The sequence below is a fragment of the Etheostoma cragini genome, chromosome 2 (assembly GCF_013103735.1).
Source record: "Etheostoma cragini isolate CJK2018 chromosome 2, CSU_Ecrag_1.0, whole genome shotgun sequence".
Taxonomy (NCBI): domain Eukaryota; kingdom Metazoa; phylum Chordata; class Actinopteri; order Perciformes; family Percidae; genus Etheostoma; species Etheostoma cragini.
The window spans coordinates 15,777,449-15,798,330 of NC_048408.1; the positions used below are offsets into that span (position 1 = coordinate 15,777,449).

The window sequence follows — 20,882 nt, forward strand, 5'->3', positions numbered from 1 at the left end:
TGTGTGTGTGTGTGTGTGTGTGTGTCTGTGTGTGTGTGATTTAAGTAACGCTATCTGTAGTGTTGGTGTTGGTACTGTTGCTCTCTATGTCCCCTCTGCAGGAATGTAGCCTGTTTACAGTCACTCATCGAGCTCTGACCAGCACATATTCTCTATATTTGGGACATAAACCTCATCGTGGACATTGTAGCACAGTGGGTCATATTTTAGATTGAACTGCTTGTGATATGCTGCGGTTAGTTGATGGAATAGTGGCATCACTCAGGTCTGAACTCAGCTGCCGCCTGCAATGTCTGAACTCGTCCAGTGGAAATTTAACGTGCCGCGCTAAATTAGCCCTGGCTGGTAGGGATTGTATGATCAAACACACTGGTCGGGTTTAAAAAGGGAAAACAATTCGCATTAGAAAAATATCACAAAAAACGAGAGCTAGATACGTAGATAAGTATTAAAGTAAGTAAAAGTATTTTCAGCTACTTGTAAGATGTAAATTACTCTTATGGCTGTTGTTTAGGTTTTAAATAAAAAAAATTAAATAAAACATTATACTGTTGTACCTGATCATTTTACCTATATATTGTTGGGTAATTTAATCCATACAAATGGATCATATTAAATAATCTAAATTTTTGTATGTCAAAACTAAGTAACTTTGTGGGCTTCAACTTTAGCTGTCAGATAAATAAGTATAGTAGAGTAAAAAGTATAATACAATATAATTCCTTCCCGTGATGCGGAGTGGAAGTGTAAAGTACCACTATAAAAAACACGGTATGAATAATATACATAAGTGGCTGGAGAGTTTTCTTCATTTAATACAGTAAGTATTGATGGCAGAGCGATGACATGTGACAAAGGTTGCCATCTGGAGTTTTTCGATTTAACTCAATTAATAGGTTAATGTTAAGGTTAAGAGTTAAATGTCTAAGCGTTCAAGTTTTAAAACCTGAAAAGAACATGAATTTTGCGTATGTCACAAAATTGTGACATGTTCAAAAAATAAGGTTTCTTTTGACAAACATACAATCACTGAGAATCAGTCCCTTTAAAATCATCAATCACCAGTACTGATGTTTTTAATGGTTGACTTTTATGTGTGCTCATATGTATGTGTTTGTGTGCACATGCGCATTTGCGTATGTATGTATGTATGCATGTGTGTGTTGTCTGGCTGGTGTCCTGGCAAAAAGGCACTCTAAAACTTGCACCAATAACTGCCGTTTTAGCTCAGTGGAAGCTTGTACGTGTAGCTGCAGCTACTCAGTGTTGCCTGCACCGATTCAGGTCGGGTTTTTTTTAATCGAAAGTACTCGCATATTTATAGCAATCAAGATTAACATAAAATTGGCCGGAATTCTCCTTTGATGGCCAACGCTGTTTGCTTTCATGGCCCGTCTTTCCAACCCGCTGCTCACAGGAATGCAGAATAGACATTAGTGAGTTTGCTCACTTCAACACATATGATATGGGGTTTAAGTAAAATGCAACGCAAACACACAAAAAGCCCCAACAACCAATCAAGAAAGCGTACAAGTAGTCCACAATATGCATGACTTCTCATATTCATGGTTGGCCATGTGGAAATGAATTTCAGCTTTTGTTTGAGAGTGTTTGCTATCCTTTTTTTTCTTCCCCTCTCTTTCGTCTCTAACCCTCTTGCTCTTTGTCTTTTTGCTATCATTGTCAGATATTGTATTTATTTTGACACAGCCCAATACACATAAATTGTTCTAAGGGCATGGTGTCTTTGCCAGTAAGTGCCACATTTTAGCGCCAGTGTTTCGTGTATGTGTGTGTGTGTGTGCAGAGCAGACAGTGGACAGATGGTGCAGGACAGCTGGTCCAGAGTGACAAGTGTGTGTGACCCGAGCCTCTGCGGTGGTGAAAGAAAGAAAGACAACATTGACGGAGAGAAACTATTTGAAGAGGAATATTTCAGCTAGCCTGTGATTGCCAGGAGCTGGCAAACAGAAGGGTTGGGGAGGTGGGGGGGGGTGGCTAAAGACATCTTGAATAGATTTGGAGCAAAAGAGAGGGAGGAGGAGGTGGAGTAGTGATAAAAGGAAAGCAGAAACTATGCCTTTCTGCCAATTTGTTATTTTTTTATCTGAATAGTACTTGGATTTCTTTTTGATGGCCACAAATGTTGTTCTTACATCTTTTTGTCCTTGCCTTTGGCCCCATCCCCTCCATCTTACTCTCATCCCCCCTGATCTCTCTTTCTCTCTCTCTCTCTCTCTCTCATTCTCTCTCTCTGGTCTAAAAGCATTGTGCAGGTGTTGGGTCAGATACTGTAAACTGACGCAGCCTCATCACCCTCCAAGTGCCAAGCGGCTAACTGACTAAACAGCTCTGAGCAGACGATTGACAAGAGGTTCATTATCACACTGAGTTCAAGTGAGAGGCCTCAGGGGAGGAAACACTTTCTGTCTCTAACATACACAGTCCCACACACACACACACAAATGAACACTGACACAGGAATAACCACTCACTGTTGCATGCCTCCATTCCCTCAGAAAGTTGTGTCAAAAACAAAAATGCCCATAACTGGTATGTAGTGTGTTTATTGACTTGAATATAACATAACATGGTAACACTAACATAATGTACAGTACAGTCCCACCTAACACTTATAAAGGTTAACTAAACATCCAGTTTCAAGCAGCTCAACACAAAACAGGCCATGCATACATGCAATCGTTGGATTCAATGCAATTTATTTCAAGCAGACCCTTGCCCTCTACAATGTTAATCAGCCTGCAAGCTGTGGCCACCCATTTAGCTTTTACTGTTCAAAGTTTGTTGCTTATAGAGTTGTCCAGGCGTCTTCGTTGCAAACTCTCCAGTGCATCCTGCCTTTGGCGAGGGGGAGGAGGGTACTTTGCATCAGCCGTATGCTTGGTCAGCAAGTGGTATTTGAGCAGGCTGTCAAGCGGGGGAGCGGAGTTCATGTCCCAGGAAAAACACAAGACTTTCACCCAGGAAACCCGTGTCATGTCCCAGTAGTAGTAGCTAAATTTAACTGCAAAGAACGCTTAAGTTAACTTTCCCGTGACCAGCCGGCGGTCACTGTACCTGGTGGTAGCTCAATTCACATCGACAGCACATGCAAATGACTTTAGTCTTGTCGAGAGAACCATCTAGAACCATCTGAACTTTCCATTCAACCCTTTTCATAATTCATTTATGGTCAAGGAGGGTTTCTTCTCCTAGCCATCCCCAATGTAACTGCTGCATTACCTTCTGATTTCCCAAACTACGGAGCAGTCAGAGGCCTGATTTACAGAACATGCACGCAATTAAAAAGATACTGTGGTGTTTAAAGGAATTAGCGTTCACTTGTCTTATTGACTTAATTTATAAATTAGAGCTGTCAAAAAACACATGTATGTCTGTATGTCTGTCTCTCTGTTAGTCACTCCATATGTCTCTCTGTCTGTCTGTCTGTCTGTCTGTCTGTCTGTCTGTCTGTCTGTCTTTCTGCCTGTGTGTCTGTGTGTGAATGCATGTGTGTATGCATGAGAAAGCCTTGCCAGCATGTCACTCCAAGCTGCTGGGTAAACACAGGGAAGGAAAGATAAAACCGCACACAGTGCTGAATTAAGAAGTGTGTGTTTTTGTGCGCGTGTGTGTGTGTGTGTGTTGCCTGTCTTGTCATGGTTTGTAAACTGTGAATAATGACATCAGGGTGAGTAAGTCATCGCCACTGAAGTCCTCTGCTGCTGACACACACTTACACACACACACACACACACACACACACACACACACACACACACACACAAACACACATGTTATGCATCTTTGCACTGATACACTACATAAACCCTCATTCCTGATGTACAAACACACTCTTCCTGACCATAAACTGTCTACGCTGTCAATCATGCTGGAAATGTTGTTCTTTGGAAAAGAAACTGACCTCTAAATTTCCCATTTGTTAAATTGTCTATGAGATGTTTAGTTTTTTAATTTGATGTTGTCTCATCTTGTTTGTTTACCTCACCGGTCCGCACAAAACAGCAGATGGGCTTTTCATTAATTTGATTCAACAGCACAAATCAGAATTACACAATGCACAGTACAGGAAAGGTTCACTCTACTTACATGTTTTACTTTTTCATCCGCCACTTCTAGTCATTTTGACTGATTAATACAAAGAATGACTACAGTGATTAAGTGATCAGGGGAATAGTGCAGCAATTGATGGATGAAGCATATTGTAAGGGAAAAACAGATGGAATAGCTAAGTCTGAAAATGACAAAGGATTATTGGGCGCCAGATTGATACATTATCCTGTAATGAGAGTTTTTTTTTTGTAAGACGTCGGGGCTTTTAAATGGCAAGGAGGCAGACAAGAAGGGAGGTGGCTGCTTCAGCTTATTGGGTCATGGAGTTTGTGGCAGATCAGGTCAAAGACGTGGGTGAAAAACTTTCTGACCTGGCAAGGGATATGCAAACTGACACACACACACACACACACACACACACACACACACACACACACACACACACACACACACACACAGATGCAGATGCACAAACCCGCACAAATAGACCCAGACATGCACCAATGTGCTGTCACTTTCTATTTATCTTTTGTATTTATTATTGTATGGCAATGTAAGAGGCAAACAGGAAAAGGATATGATGTCACTGACCAAGAGTTTGTGGTAACTGAGTGGTCTGGCAACATGGCCAGCGGTGGTCATTTTAGCTGTGGTGTGTGTGTCTATGTCTACATCTTGTGTGTGTTTTGGACACTCTTCCAGGCAAAGACTGCAATAAATTTGGTCATAGTGCTGAGCTGGTTTTAAAATTCACACACAGAGACAAACACATACACTGTGGATACTTTTAAACGTGGCCTTAAAACCCACCTTTCTAGGAGAGCTTTTGATTGAACCATTGCCCTTTTCCTTATTGTTTTTGCTTATTTTTTATTTCTTTTTCATGCTCCCCATGTGTTTTTATTTTTTAGCACTTACCTGTTTTATCATGTAGCACTTTGGGATTTGCGTAATATAAAATGTATTATTATTATTATTACACTGTCTAGCTGTCACAAGCAGTGTGTAGGTATTAGAGCTGGCGTTATTGACTCGTAGAGACGGAGACAGCAGCAAGTGAACACACTGCTATCGGAATACGATTAATACTGTCTGGCTGATGGATTAGACTCATTACACGGGGAGCAGGGCAAACGAGGGTGGTGATGATGTGAGAGAGAGAGAAAGGGAGAGAGGAGAGGGAAAGGTTGCCAAAGAAAAGAGGGGGGGGGAAAGGATTGAAGACAAGAGGTTTGAGTGAGAGAAATGCAACGAAAGAAGTGAAATGTAAAAGGAATCAATGCAGGGAAGAGAGAGATCTAAGATATGACATTCAAATTCTTTGATTACATTCATACAAACGCTATGTGCTATATGCCTACAGAGTTTGAGAAAGATAAAATCTTAAGAAATCAGTCATACTTTCTTTTGTTTGAATCCTCTGCACTGAAATAAAGCCAAAAAGCTTATAGAAAAAGGAGTTAAACTCCAAATGTTACTTGATGTATTCACTATAGCTACGCTCACTAGCATTAGCACAACAATAATTGCGCACTACTTGGTCAATAGGTGCTTGTTAGCAACTGTGTGAGCGAGGATTTATGCAACAATGACAAATAAAGATCATGCAAACAACACTTTTGTACGAAATTTGCTAAGAAAATATTTCTAAAAACACAAAAAGTATTAGGGAAACCCTTTTAGTCCTGTGTTGTCTTAATTGCTAGTTTAGACAATCTACTGTAAAAGTAAGGTTTAGATATATAATCCAGGCCGTGTGGGTACCTCACCTGGTAAAGCAAGCGCCCATATATAGAGGTTCAGGTTTAACTCCAACCTGTGGCCTCATTGCTGCATGTCATCCACAACCCTCCCATTTCATGTCTTCAACTGTCCTATAAATGAAGGCCCAAAATGACCCCAAAAAAGAAAAGAAAAAAAAGATATGTAATACTTATCTTGCAATTTAAAACACTGCTAGCAGAAGTTGCTGATCTTCATGCTTTTGTTCACTCAAATATACGTAGATATGATACACACTGTTACTCTTATTCCTTCTTGGGTTTTAGTCTCACAATGAAGGGGTATGCTTCATTATCACCACAACCACCTTAATGGCCAATTTTATACTGAGCAGGTCTGCATAGAGATATTCCGATATTGATACCAATATCGGTATTGTTTGCCTATACTGCCTAAAACGCTGGTATCGGTATCAGGAAGTACTGGAGTTTATTCACTGATCTGCAACCACGTAGTAAAGCCCTAAAGAAAATCTACATTAAAGCAGTTTATGTTCTTTTTCCGTTATAACTGACTGTCAAACTGGATAATAAAAGAAAGTTCTGTGGCTGTTCATGGTTAACAAAGAGTTTAACCTGAGCAAGACTGACAAAAAACATAGAAATCATATCACATCCATACATTAGGTTAGTAGTATACAGTTGTTAAAATATAATAAAATAAATGACACACTGGTCCGTGTATGGTGTTGGACCATCTCTACCTAGTTCATGCAACTCGTGTGTGTCACTTCAAGCTACAAGAGAATCAGTATTTTTAACACACAATTGGCAGAGCCAGCAACAGTGTGTATGTGTGAAATAGAAATGTTTCCTACAATGCTTCATTCAATTACATGCTTCACTTGCAAATGTAATTGCAGTAAGAAGAGCAGTATTTTCTAACATGTGAGTAGGAGAGGACAGGTGAACAGTATCATAAGCTGTTCTAATGAGGCATCTTTAAATCTTAATATCAGCCTCAGATGTTTAGAGTGAACCATGTCACCATTAAAAAGTGCTTCTCAGCAGTTACTGCAAACCACTGTCCGTTTCTCTACTGTACGTGCGTGCGTGCGTGCGTTCAACAGATGTATTCCTCACTGGCTATAATTACACATGTAAACATTTCTGATGATGTCATGGTCTCAGAGCGCTGACTAATCTGTTACTGGGATGGAAAACAACATAATCAGTCTGGTTTTACACATCCCTTTACACACATGCATGTACATACACATACACACACACACACACACAGTTATACAGTTTCTGAACCTCTTTTGTACATGCCCTGCTGCAATAAGATTCTTCCCAGATCCAGCAAACTGAGAATTCACGTGGATCTATATATGTACATACATATCATAAATTATCTTTAATTTTTTCAGCTTTGTTTTATTAGTTCATTTTTCTAGATAGATGTGATAGAAATGTCTGTTGAGTATGCCGTTTCCTCAGCAACAAGATGCATTTGTTACAAGTTTGGCTAGAGGCTCACAGCTGGCTTTGTTAAGATCGCACTACAAATAGCTGAATGGAAAAAGCAGGAGCTATTTAGGTAGGAAATCAGTAGGCAGAATGTAGCATTTCTACCAAGCAGTCATCTTGGCTTCCCTGTCTGTTTTCAGAGTATAAAGGAAGAATTATTGCAAAACAAAACTCAATCAAAGCAGCAAGAAGAAAATAACACAGATGTTACCACAAGAGCTTTTGTAAACTGAGCACTTGTAACATTATAACGTCGTGGAGGCAACACACACACACACACGCACACACACGCACACACACACTTTCTCTGGCAGATTGCCATCCCAGTAGCCAGACAGGCACAGGCACACGCACACATGGGGACATCCGCTCTGCCAAGTCAAAATGTCCCCTAGGTGTCCACCCTACTCCAGTAACCATAGCAACACTCTCACCTGGCATTTAAAGTATGTGTGTTAGGCGTGATGAGGAATAAAAAAAACAGACAATGAGATGGGAAGAGAAGGGGGAGGGAGGATGATTGCAGATCTGTCATTCATGAGCAAAGTCAATATTAGTTTAGAAGAGAGCGACTGAAAGATGATGGGTGTGTGTGTGTGTGTGTGTGTGTGTGTGTGTGTGTGTGTGTGTGTGTGTGTGTGTGTGTGTGTGTGTGTGTGTGTGTGTGTGTGTGTGTGTGTGTGTGTGTGTGTGCGTGTGTGTGTGTGTGTGTGTGTGTAGGAGGGTATGGGTGATTCTGCATAATAACTTGGTCTTTTGAAAGAACAATTATCATTTTCTAAAATATTGTGCACACTCAGTCTTACAAGTCTGCCACACAAGATTTCTTGGATAAAACCATCACATTCCCATTCCTCCACATTCCCAGGTGCCACTCCCGCCCCAGTGTGTTCAGTAATCCACTGCATTGTCTTCAGCAAGCCTCCTCTCCTCCTTCTCCATTCTCCCCCTCATCCCCTCTCTTTTCTTTGGGAGTCTTTCTCCTCCTAATTGCTCACAGAAGTGTGGTCTTTGGGGGTCCACTTCAGAGTATTGCTGCCTGAATTAGCTGAAGGATAAACGCATACACACACATACACACACACACACACACACACAAAAACACTGTCTCATTTCAGTCTTTCGCCATGACCATCCCATCCTAAACAACCCTCTACTAAAACTCTCTTGTGAAGTATCCATCTTATCTTCTTCGCTCATATTTTCCCACAGTGTCCATCTCTCCCTTACTTTCTTTTCCTTTTTCCCAATTTGACTCTTTCCAGCTCCCTCTTTGCCCATTCACACATTCTTATACTTAATAGGATTAAGGTCTCCGAAAGGGATTTTAACAAGATGATTAGTTTACTGTTCTGCCAACTCTGGCCCATACCCTGCCACACACACACACACACACACACACACACACACACACACACACATATAGATCCACGTGAATTCTCAGTTTGCTGGATCTGGGAAGAATCTTGTGGCATTAGGGCACGTACAAAAGAGGTTCAGAAACTGTATAACTCTGTCTGTGTGTGTGTGTGTCTAGTGTGAGAGAGAAAGAGCAGGGAGGAGGGGAAGGATGAGGGGTGCATGTGTGAGAATTGAGTGCTGCTCTTTCATGCCCAGGTCTTCTTAGCCACGCAGGGCGTCAAAAGCCCCTCTCATTCTGAAAAGACTCTTTAGAAAAGCAGCACTAAGCTCTTAACACTGGAGACCTGACTCTATCACGCACACACACATGCACACGCACACACACAAACACACATCCTGGGCCACCAAAGGTGAGAATAACAGACAGAGGAAGGTCAGTAGATTTAGAAAAAGACCACGTCTGCACGATTCGGACTCAATCGGATCAGCTCAAACGATGAGCGTTCATACCTTTGTTTGGTGGGACATTTTCTTTCTCCATAGTGAAACACCAACACAATATGAAAATCCCTAAATATCTACCTCTTTTGGTCAGCAAACAACCAAATTGTGAATAACAGCCAACATCTGCTAGAGTCACCGCCCCATTTCTCCGTCACAGCTGATTACATATTTGTTCTGCGAATGAGGGTTTTTTATTAAAGTTGTTTTCATTTACATATTTTTCTGTTGTTTTTATCAGACAGCTAAACAATAATAATTTACCTGTTTTACCAAGGCAAGTTGTCAATCAAATCACAATTTTCTGATTGTGAACTTGACAATATAAACATAAATACAGTTTAATGAAAACACCTGTTGTGCATGTTCAGCTGTGCTGACATTTAAAACAAGTGACCACAGAGTGGGTTACAGGTAGAGCTGGGCAATATACCAGGATATCGATATCATGATCCGAGACTAGATATTGTCTTAGATGTTCGATATCGTAATATGGCATAAGTGTTGTCTTTTCTTGGTTTTAAAGGCTGCATTACAGTAACGTTATTTCATGTTATGAACTTACTCTGTTGTAATTGTTCTTTTATTTTCCTTTACCCACTTAGTCGTTATATCCACATTACTGATGATTATTTATCAAATATCTCATGTGTAAATTTTTTGTAAAACCACCAATAGTCAACACTACAATATTGCTGCAATATTAATATCAAGATATTTGATTGATTGATTGATTGATTGATTGATTGACTGATACTGTTGTTGATTTCCTGTTTTATTTTATATTTTTCTCTTAAATGTATGTATTTTAGTTTGATTTGTATGTATGTCTTTCTAATCACATTACTATCCTAGATGCTTTGGCAATAATGTTATTTCCGACATTCATGCCAGTAAAGCAATAGGAATTGAATTGAGAGAGAGAAAGCGAGAGGGAGAGAGTGAAAGAAAGAGAATGTGTGTGTTTCTGTGTGTGTGTGTGTGTGTGTGTGTGTGTGTGTGTGTGTGTGTGTGTGTGTGGGTTGGTGGTCGGGTGGTAAGGGTGTGGGTGGGTGGATGTGTGTGTGTGTGTGTTTCAGAAGGTTCTTAACTTAGCAGCATGATATAGTTCCTTTGTGAATTTAATACGTCCGGCCCGTACAAACAAAAGTGCATGCACACACATTCACACTTGCGCACACGCACCGGGCTCAGCAGGAGCCTCTTTTAATGAAGGTAACCTCCCAGTAAAGGCACAGGGGCAAAGGTGAGGGGTTAAACTTTGGGGAAGTCGAAAAACAAGACCAATTTCAGAGAAAAGGAAGAGAGAGAGAAAAGAGTATGACATGGGAGAGGTCGGTGGAGAGAAAGCTAGAGAAGGATATTGGGAGAAAGAGAGGGAAAGTGGTGGGTGGGACATCTACCAAACCATTTAACTAAAGATGGATACGAATCAGGTGCCTTGGCTACAAACCGAGAAAATAAATCCACTCCTAAGTCTCTAAGAAGTCAATTTCCTCGTAGGGGGAAAACTATTCACCCTTTCTCTCTCTCTCACTTTCTCTCTCACTTTCTCTCTCTCTCTCTCTCTCTCTCTCTCTCTCTCTCTCTCTCTGTCTGTCTCTCTCTGTCTCCCTCTCTGTCTCTCTCTGTGGTGATGAATGGGGTTGAGAGTGGCCTCCCGCACTTCCCCACACTAGCCCAACCCGCCAATCATCTATGCATGGATGTACTGTACTATGTGTGGACGTGTGTGCTGTCTCTCTCTTGTTGTAGATCACAAGGACAGACATATAACATCAATGTCCATTCATCTCAGTGCATCAGAAGATACATGTGTAGATCACATGCATGCAAACTTCCATACTGTACACCAGTGGATCTCAGACTTTTTGACATCAGTGAAACCCAAACTGACACAAATTAGACCACGGACCCCAATTTGATTGGATTTTGTCCCAGGGTCCCCACCTGATAGGATTTTTGTTTTTAGATGTTTTATTACAGAATGTCTCTAAAACCGACCAAAATAGTCATACATTCTGTCATTGTGTTTCTTATGGATGGAATTATAGTGAAAATAAATGATTTCCCTTTTTGCTGGAGTCCTCCTGGAACCCGCTCAACCATTGCTGTACACCACCGCTAGTAAACCAACCCCTACATTGATATGGTGTTTACGATACATTACAATAATTGTGAAAGTGTGTTGTACGTTTCCAGGTGAACATGTTATATATGTGTGGAAACTCTCTCTCAACGTTAACGTTGGCCAGAGTGTTAACTTAACTGTGTGCTGTCACATAGACATACAAACTGCTAAGCTGTCATCTCCTCTTATGACACATCAACAAGTTTTTACGCATATCTACTTCCGATGCAGATGAAGATGAAGTGGATGCGTAATGCAGGTTACATACTCTGCTGTTTGTGCATCTGTGTCAGTGTGTGTTTGCGTAGGGTTAAGGATTACTTAGAGTGTTTATTTGGTTTTAGAGTTGCAGCAGGTGAAGGAGCAGGGCTGTTTGTGAACATCTTGCAACTTGACATGCTATGATAAACACATTTCTAAGAGGAAAAGTACACTCTGATGTAATTCACGCAGGCTTCTTAGCCAGTTTCTAGTCAGCTGTAGCAGTTTGAACATCTTAAACCTTTTGCTGCAGATGTCATGATCAGTGGGTGTAGATGCATAACAATTGTCCTTTTTTCATCAGTGCAAACATCTGTCCCTTTGCTTATAAGCTACAGTTACCAGAGAAAGTTTGTTTACATTGCCCCCTGCTGTCTCAGCTATCAATAAAAAAACGTACACCTGTCCTTTGTCCAACAGGAGACTGAAAGGGTGCTGACTTTTACCTCTGATTGCAATAAATTGACTTGCTTTGTCAAAGAACAAAAATTAAACCACTCATTGTTCTCCATCTTTCACACACCCTCCCTGTCAATTTTCTTTATTATTGGAAACAAAAACCAAATTATACTTCTGTATTAGATATGGAAGTAACAGGTGGAAACATAGGAGATAGATGATACCTGCAGTTCTGATTCTATGATCACATGCAAAAATGTGAGGAATTTGGCTGGGCATTAGCTGTTAGCCGATTAGCATGGTGGAGGTCACGCTGTCACAGTCGGGGTCAAGAGCTGGAGGGTCAGTGGTGAAAGGTCAAATAGTCTGTCTGGAACGCAGGTCTGTACTGGCGGCGGACGACACACGCACACCGAGTCAAGCAGTCTGGGAAACTATTAAGATGTCTAAGTGTCCTGTTTCCAGTGATGTTGAGATGTTTCTCTGATCATGAGATAACATTAATTCTGTCAAACGATTACAATATTCAATTGCTCTTAATCATGTTAATTGTTATAGTTAACTCGAAATTTATTGTAATTAATCACTAATTTGTATTGATTCTAAATGTCCCTTGATTTCTTTTGGTCTGATTATTTTTTCTAATTTTGATTCTCTTACCAACATGGAAAAATAAATCGGCTTGCTTTGTGGAAATGTTTTTTTTATTGAAAACAACATTGGCACATAGCTTACTGTAGTTTTCAATTTCACACTAACATTCCAACTTGATTCTCTCTCACAATGTAACACTGTCTATCAATAAAAGGTTGAAAATAATACTTTCAGCTGTGTGCTTGGCCATCAAGTGGTATTTCAGACTGGACGTGCTGTGATGATAGCTTAGTTCACCACGACAAAACACAGATCACTTTGGTCTTGTCAATGGAACCATTTGACAACTTTTAAAAAGTAAAAAAATTCAGAATCTTATTGGCTTCCATTTCTACTCTTTGGCCGGCTCGCAAGACCAAACCAGTGTGGCGTGCCTGCCTATTGTGTTGTTTCCGGTCTAGCTAGAGCCGGTGTGGTGTTGTAGTTTTTCTAACATTACTAGTTGTTGCAACAGCATGTGAAAAAAACTACAAAGTTTGCTAGGCCAAAAAGAATGTTATTCTTACGATTACGATAAGCGATAAGAAGTTCACGCCGTTAAAATGGGTTTGGATTAACACTGTTAATAAAGTGTTTAACTGACAGCACTAGATTACAAATTATTATGTTTTTCATCATCTGCATCTTTTGAAACAGCTTTATTCATTCTAATCCCTCTTCTTTACATTGCTTTATTAATATTTGCATGTGTGTGCGAGCGTGCTTAACACCTCATTTCATGTGACTATTTGTCCTTCAATAAATTAAGTTGCTATATCAACCAGTGAAAGCATGTATTTTAGTCGACTGCAGGCAGTAGATTTAGTTTATTTGACACACCTGTACATGTGTTTGTGTTTGAGTGTATTTATATCCTTGTTTGTGTGTGTTTGTGTGTGTGTGTGTGTGTGTGTGCGTGCGCATGTGCGCGTGCACGTGTGTCACTGACTGCAGTAAATTTAGTGTGTTTATCTTTGTGTTTTTTGCTGTTTTCCAAGCTGCAGCTTAGTTAAAGTGGCTGAAAATTAAATCTCTGTAAACCCCAGTGTACAGACACACACATCCATCACTCACTCTTTAAAAGCAGAGGAAGAAGGCAGGGGAGGTGGCAAGGGAGCAATGAGTGGAGGAAGAGGAAACTTTGTGGGAAGAGGAGGTCACTAGTGCCCCCTACAGGTTCTTTAAGCCTCTTATACCTGAGTTAAATTGATGTTCAAAGCAGACAATTGAATTGCGTCTGGCTCCAGATACGTGGATACGTGGTATCAGAGGGAGAGTTTTTAGTGTCATTGATAAATGAATAGAGACAGTTGATTTTATTTGGAGGAGGGATTTTGCAGATGATAGGTCTGGCTCTGAAGATCACCACGCTGCAAGTGCTTGTGCTGCAAAGCAGGATTCACTGTGTCAGCTTGTTTTAACTCTCTGCCACCTTGTTTTTTCTTTCTCTCTTCTCTACACCTTTCTCTTTCTGTCCAGTGATCTCAGCGAGAATCAGATTCAGGGGGTTCCAAGAAAAGCCTTCAGGGGAGCTGTGGAAATCAAGAACCTGTAAGTTGCACTTTGGCAACACTTTGTGTGTGTGTGTGTGCGTGTGTGCGTGTGTGTGTGCGTGTGTGTGCATGCGTATGTATGTGTGTGTGCACATCTGTCCCTTTCTTTTTCAATGTGTTTGCAAATGTGCACAGCCCCCATGTGCCTGTGCATCAATATTTCATTGTATTAAATGTCATGTGCCTCCTGCTTGCTGTATTGAATGGCACCGCTGCTCGTTAGACGTTGTGTGGGTGTGCTATGGTCACGTCGCTGGCATTTCTGTTTTCTCTCTTTGTTTTGCCTCAGTCATAGTTATGATCACTGAAGATAATTGTTGGTGGTCTTTTCGCAGGTAAACTATTTGCCCAGCAGTAATTCTAGAAATATGGATTTTACAACTGTTTGGCTGCATCCTGTTATTTTTTTCCACATTAAAGCATTTCTTTTTAAATGCCTTGCAATTATTTTAAAAGGGCAGGGCAGTGTGTGTGTGTCTGTGTGTGTGTGTGTGTGTGTGTGTGTGTTTGTGTGTGTGTGTGTGTGTGTTACTATGTGAGCGTGTGTGCATGCATGCGTGGGTGTGCATTAACATGTGCATGACAGCACATGATTTACTGTCCTTATGTCTTAATTAAATTGTTTCAGTAAAGTGATTGTGAGAGAGAGAGGGGAGAGTGAGAAGGGGGAAGTAGGTAAAGAGCAGTGCATGCAAATTAGACATCAGATAGAAAAGAGCATGAAAGGGGAATGGATACAGAGATGAATTCTACAAAGAACAACTCAGGAGACAGAACCAAAGCACAAGAGAAAGTGTTTGTGAGGGTGAAAGAGAGAGGTTGTTGATGAGTTGGCTGTCTAAATTTCACCTGAAGATATATTGTAAGACACAGCTCTGTGTGTGTGTGTGTGTGTGTGTGTGTGTGTGTGTGTGTGTGTGTGTGTGTGTGTGTGTGTGTGTGTGTGTGTACAGCCAGTTGGACTACAACCATATCAGCTGTATTGAAGATGGAGCTTTCCGAGCGTTACGTGACCTGGAAGTGCTGTGAGTACCTGCTCCTGAAAAAGGGCAGTTTAATATATATTCAAGAATGAAGGTATTGCTGTCATCTTCTTGTTATTTAATAATACCATCATTAGTGCCACTGTTAATACCATCATTAGTGCCAGCCTGACTAAGAAGCTTGTTGATTTTCCTAATGACGGATATTCATTTTTGTATTATGAGACAAAGGCATATTGCTTTGGACTTCATTGTGTCGTTTTGTCACAATAGACTTAATAATGCAATACTGTATTTATAGTTTTTTTCAAAATATAATATTATTTCATAAACTAGTCAAGTGTTTTGCTAAAATGTACATTTTGTTACCCTACTAGAAAGACACTGTTGTGCCTGTTTTCATTTCAGTGTCAAGATACGGACAGGCTCAGATTAATATTCTGTCTGAAAACATTATGGAAAGGATCCCTTCAGATTTAGACTTTTTAAAACCTCTTTGAGACCTTTCTGTTTAACCAGAAACAGCTCTGAAGTTGCTAGGTCAGTCTCCTTAGAAATCCTTTCCATAGTGTTGTCAAACACTAAGAATATTAATCTGAGCCTGTCAGTACTTTTGTGGAGGTAAATACAAGACAATTGCCCTATTAACTTACATTGTAGCTTGTTTTCGCCGCTGCCAACTGCAGCGATCTTGCTCAATGCTGGACCAATGTCAAAGATTGTTTTTGCAATCAGTCACTTAGACTGAAAAAATAGGAAAATAAGGACCAGGTTGAAAAAATGGTAGTTACCCTTTAAGGCACTGACAAATCTTATAATCATCAAGACTGTTTGAAAAACAACTTTGTTTTCAGGATGTTTTTAACTGTTGAAAAAATACAATGATCACACACTTAGCAGAGTCCAACTGCCATACCTGCTTTGCTGACTAAGCCACTTCTCTGTGTCTTTGCACAACAACCCTGTCACTACAGAGTCCAATGAATCTATATGGGATTTTGTGTTTTCTGCTTTTTTCTCTCCTCAGCACCCTCAACAACAACAACATCAGCCGACTGTCCGTAGCCAGTTTCAACCACATGCCGAAGCTCAGGACCTTGTAAGTAGCACAGCCAAGTATTTGGTACACATTACCACCCAACAGGAAGATTTCCTCTCATCCGTGCCTGTTTGTACAATGGATTGATTGATTTGTACTTGCACCTCTTCCCCCTACCTCCACCCACCCTGCATCTGTCTCCCCCCATTCCTCATATCTATTATTTCTTCGTTCCCTCCCCCCACCTGTTCTCGCCACTCTCGATCCCCTCTTCTCCTCCCTCCCACCTCCTCTCTTCCCCAGTCGCCTGCACTCCAACAACCTGCAGTGTGACTGCCACGTGGCCTGGCTGTCAGAGTGGCTGCGACAGCGCCCCCGTCTGGGTCTTTACACGCAATGCATGTCTCCGCCGCACTTGAGGGGGCACAATGTGGCTGAGGTGCAGAAGAAGGAGTTTGCCTGCACAGGTAGGTTGAGTTGAGTGTTTGCTTTGTTGACTATTTTCTGACGTACATCTGCTTGCTGTTTTACAGTAGCAAACCCGTCTTCTGCTTTGTGTTATTTTGCTTTTTGTCACTGTTTGTTGCTTATGCTTTTCAAGATGAGGACGAAGGCAAGTATTCATCATTCATTGCATGGCTTGGCTTTAACCATATGCACTGTACAGTTCTTACTGAAATGTGCACTGATGAGATTCTATGTACAGCACTTTTATATTAAAAAGCACAAGACTAAAAATAATACTGAAGATAGACAAGGTCACTATCACATTTAAGTACAGTACCTCTCTCTCTCCTGCACACTTTGTTGCCGTTCTGCTGGTTCACACTTTGATGTTCTTTCCTGAATTCTGTGTGCTTTAACAAGCTTCACTCTTTAAGTTTAACACCTAGCATAACTATTATCCTTGAATAATATTGGCCTTTTGTCTCTGTGTAGGTCACCAGTCGTCATCATCTTCCTCCTGCAGTGTGCTACAGTGCCCAGAGTCTTGCACCTGCAGTAACAACATCGTGGACTGCAGAGGAAAGGGACTGACGGAAATACCCACCAACCTGCCTGAAACCATCACTGAGATGTAAGGCACACACGTAAACACACACCTGCTTTACTCTACGTGCATGTGCATGCGCCTTTGCACACAAACTCCTGCATTCCGCTCTCGGTGCAGTGATATTTCTCTTGCTCTTTCCCCACGCTTCTCTGTGTTTTTCTTCTTTGCCTCTTATCACCTTTCTGTTTCACTACTTCTCTTTCTTTCTGTGCAGTCAAATAAAACCACATATCTGTGAAATAAGAAAACCTGGTCATGCAGCTCTTCCCTGCTTAAGAAAATAATGAAGGAAGAAGAATAAAAAGATTTGTTTGAAGGACAAGACTAATGATATCTCTATCTGGGGGAGGGGGCCATCAAGAAATCATAGCCAGCAGATTCAATGTGACCAAGTACCATGCAGAGCTGTAGACTTGAAACTTGAACTTGACTTAAGTTACAAAAACAAGGACTCAAGACGTGACTTGGATGAGACTGCTCTAAGACTTGACTTACATGAGATTTGGATGAGACTGCTCTGAGACATGACTTACATGAGATTTGACTCCAAAGACTTGGCTTCGAATCTTAAATTCTGTTAAAATTCTGGAAAAAAGTGAAATACCAGCTTTAGGCAGACTTTGCATAACCATACACTTGTAATCACTAGGTCCAACTATTGTGTGCCATTCTAGTGGTAAGTATTCAGAGATCTTGTTTTTGGAGAATTAATTTGGACTTTAAGACTTGACCCAAGGCCTGCTTTGACAAAACTTTGGGACTTTATTTGAATCTGTCTGATTTGAAACCTGGGTTGATTTTAAATCGAGTGAGCTGCCATGCAAGGCGCGTGGGTTGACCATCCAAAACAATTTCCTCAAAGACACTGTGGACAGATGGAGCCGGGGTTTACACAACCAACCATGCGACTGGTTGGCAACCCGTTAACTTGATCCTGACTTGTTTTGATTGATTTGAGACATGCTTTGACTAGACTAACAAGTCTGATTTGACTTAGACTTGTTTTGATTGCTTTTTGACATGACTTGGATTTGTCTCAGTTGATTTGAGCATTGACTTGAGACATGCTTTGATTAGACCCAATTGCTTTTAGACCTTACTTCGGCCCTGCTTTGCAAAACAACTTGGATGTATCTCGATTGATTTGAGACTTGACTTGACTCGATTGACTTGAGACTTGAACTAACTTGAACTTTTCTCTGTTAATTGGAGACGGTCTCAAGTCAATCATTCTCAAATGAATTGCACGCATATCTATCTATCGTAGACTTGACTTGGACGAGTATCAAGTCCCTTGAGACTTGACTTGGACTTGCTCCAATGACATAAAAACCAGAATACATTACAATACAATGCAATCCTCCAGTTTGATCAGTCAAACGTCTTAGTAATAAAATAAGAACTGGAGTGGTGGGGAACGGAAGACAACATCAAACGAAGAACACAGTCAAATGGTTGGTTTGCAAATCATGTTCCACCGGCTTTCTTGTCACGGTGACTGAACATGTGAACTGTTTAGAGAACGCTTATTTGGGTCTGCTTCTCTGTGTTTTGCCCTCTCCCACTCTCTTTCTCTCTCCCTCCTTACTTGATTAGTTTGGGCCTCACTGATGCAGAGTTAGAAGGGCACTTAATGGAACACTGCCCAGATAGTTAAGGGTGTGTGTGTGTGTTGTTTTTGTGTGCGTCTGACTGTACACATGTTTAAGGAGGGCAAAAGATCAGAGAAATGTGACAGACTTTGGCAACAGTCATCAAAGCGCCTTATCTTGAAATGTTCCCCTCAGCCAGAGCCCTAGGGAATAAGCAGCAGTCAACGATACAGCGGAGATAGCACTGTGATAGGCAAATGTAAATGTCCCCCCTCAATGGTCTGTGTGTATGTTTGGTTCCAGACGACTGGAGCAGAACGCCATCAAGGTGATTCCAGCTGGAGCCTTTTCTCCTTATAAGAAGCTGCGCAGGATGTGAGTAGATGAGGAGATACCTGAATTGTGCAGCCTGTCAACCATTCACAAAAAACTTCTGTTTCTGTCCTCTGTGTTTCATTTTTTATGTCTCTCTCTCCCTCACTGACTCTCTGTCTGTTGTTTTTTTGTCTTCGGTTCTATTCTTCACAGAGACTTGAGTAACAACCAGATATCAGAGTTAGCCTCGGATGCCTTCCAAGGCCTGCGCTCTCTCAACTCTCTGTGAGTATTGTGTGATATGTTTGTATTTAAGATGCAGTGTACACAAAACACCACATTATGGCCCTTTGAATTTCATGAGGAATATCTAACTCTATCTTTACCTTAAAGGTTCGATGGAATGAAAATGTCACTTTATTAGGTTGTTTAACATCAGGATAAGATCCCCCAGCTTGCCTATGGTCCCCCAGTAGCTAGAAATGGAAATCGTTGTAAACCGAGCCCTGGCTATCCTGCTCTGCCTTTTAGAAAATTAAATCTCAGAGGGGCCAATCTATAGGTTAGGTCTGTAAGGTCCCTTTCTCTGCTTTTCCCGCCCAGGGAATTTGGCCCGCCGATGATAAAGAGAGAGACATCATGGCTTTCAAACGAGCAAAGTGGCAGTTGGTCGAGACCACACCCCCACGATCCACCTCCCCCTCCCTCGATAGCTACAGACACAGAAATGGCACATCCTAAAGAAAGTTCATTGTGGGACTGGCTCTAGTGGCTGTAATTCTGCACCAAGGCTGAATTTTATATAAAATATATGCTATATAAAAGCATCCAAAGAGCACCATGTCATGGGACCTTTAAAAGCTGTTGTCTATCATAACTTGTTTTTTTGTTGTAGCATTTTTAGCCATCACTTCTATCTGTTATGTTAACGCTGTACTCATCAAGTTTATTTCTGAGATCTGGGAACACAATAACATCTTAACAACAAAGCGAGCTAGAAGTGCAAGAAAAGTCAGACAATCAGACTTTGCCAAAGCCAAATTATCTAAACCACTTTATTTGGTGGAAAAAAAGGGAGCACATTTGAACTTATCCCTCATTGAACAGTAAAACTATGGCAAATATACTGCGTGAATTGGGTTAAAGGTAGGTTATGTTATAAAAAGCTAAATTCGGGACTCTAACAGCTAACAGCCAAAATGCCAAAATATATATAGAATAGAATTATCTTTAAATTTGGCCTCACATTTGCATTATAACAGAGACATTATAGATGCACTGAATGACTGTTGGTGCTGTTGGCCTCCTCTTGGCTCCTCCTGAATCTCCGGTCAGACCATCTGCTTTGCGTGTGAAGCTTTGGGAAGGAAGATGGAGAGAAGAGCAGTAGAGGGAGTGAGAGATGTAGAGTTATTTCATGAAGGAGTTATATTAAGGTCTTGTTTCTTCAAAGTTAATAATTCATCAATGCTGAATTGCTGAATGGAAGCTTCTGCCACCTCATTACACATTCATCACAGAGAGAATGGGACACACACATTCATGCTGACACACCACATACAGTATGGTTTTCACATTAAACTACAGTGTGTGGTCATTTTGTGTCAGGGTTTAGTTAGAGAGGATGTAAATGAGCCATTGATTCAGTCAGTGCATGTTTGCATCTGTATGTGTTGACGTGTGTTTTGTGTGTGTGTGTGTGTGTGTGTGTGTGTGTGTGTGTGTGTGTGTGTG

The 20,882-nt window shown here is 40.9% G+C and overlaps 1 protein-coding gene across 16 annotated transcripts in view; it reads left to right on the forward strand.

Annotated features, from left to right (window-relative positions):
- The window catches only part of slit2 (slit homolog 2 (Drosophila)), an 83,233-nt gene that overhangs the window by 38,850 nt on the left and 23,501 nt on the right, over nt 1-20,882 (forward strand). For 11 of the 16 annotated variants that reach the window (XM_034857898.1, XM_034857854.1, XM_034857759.1 and 8 more), the window contains exons 5-12: nt 14,092-14,163; nt 15,119-15,190; nt 16,176-16,247; nt 16,491-16,654; nt 16,789-16,800; nt 17,127-17,265; nt 19,137-19,208; nt 19,362-19,433. In XM_034857898.1, coding sequence (XP_034713789.1) covers nt 14,092-14,163; nt 15,119-15,190; nt 16,176-16,247; nt 16,491-16,654; nt 16,789-16,800; nt 17,127-17,265; nt 19,137-19,208; nt 19,362-19,433 — 675 coding nt within the window. The remainder of the gene's footprint in view (nt 1-14,091; nt 14,164-15,118; nt 15,191-16,175; nt 16,248-16,490; nt 16,655-16,788; nt 16,801-17,126; nt 17,266-19,136; nt 19,209-19,361; nt 19,434-20,882) is intronic. The other 5 variants (XM_034857769.1, XM_034857844.1, XM_034857870.1 and 2 more) reach the window with 1 other exon arrangement.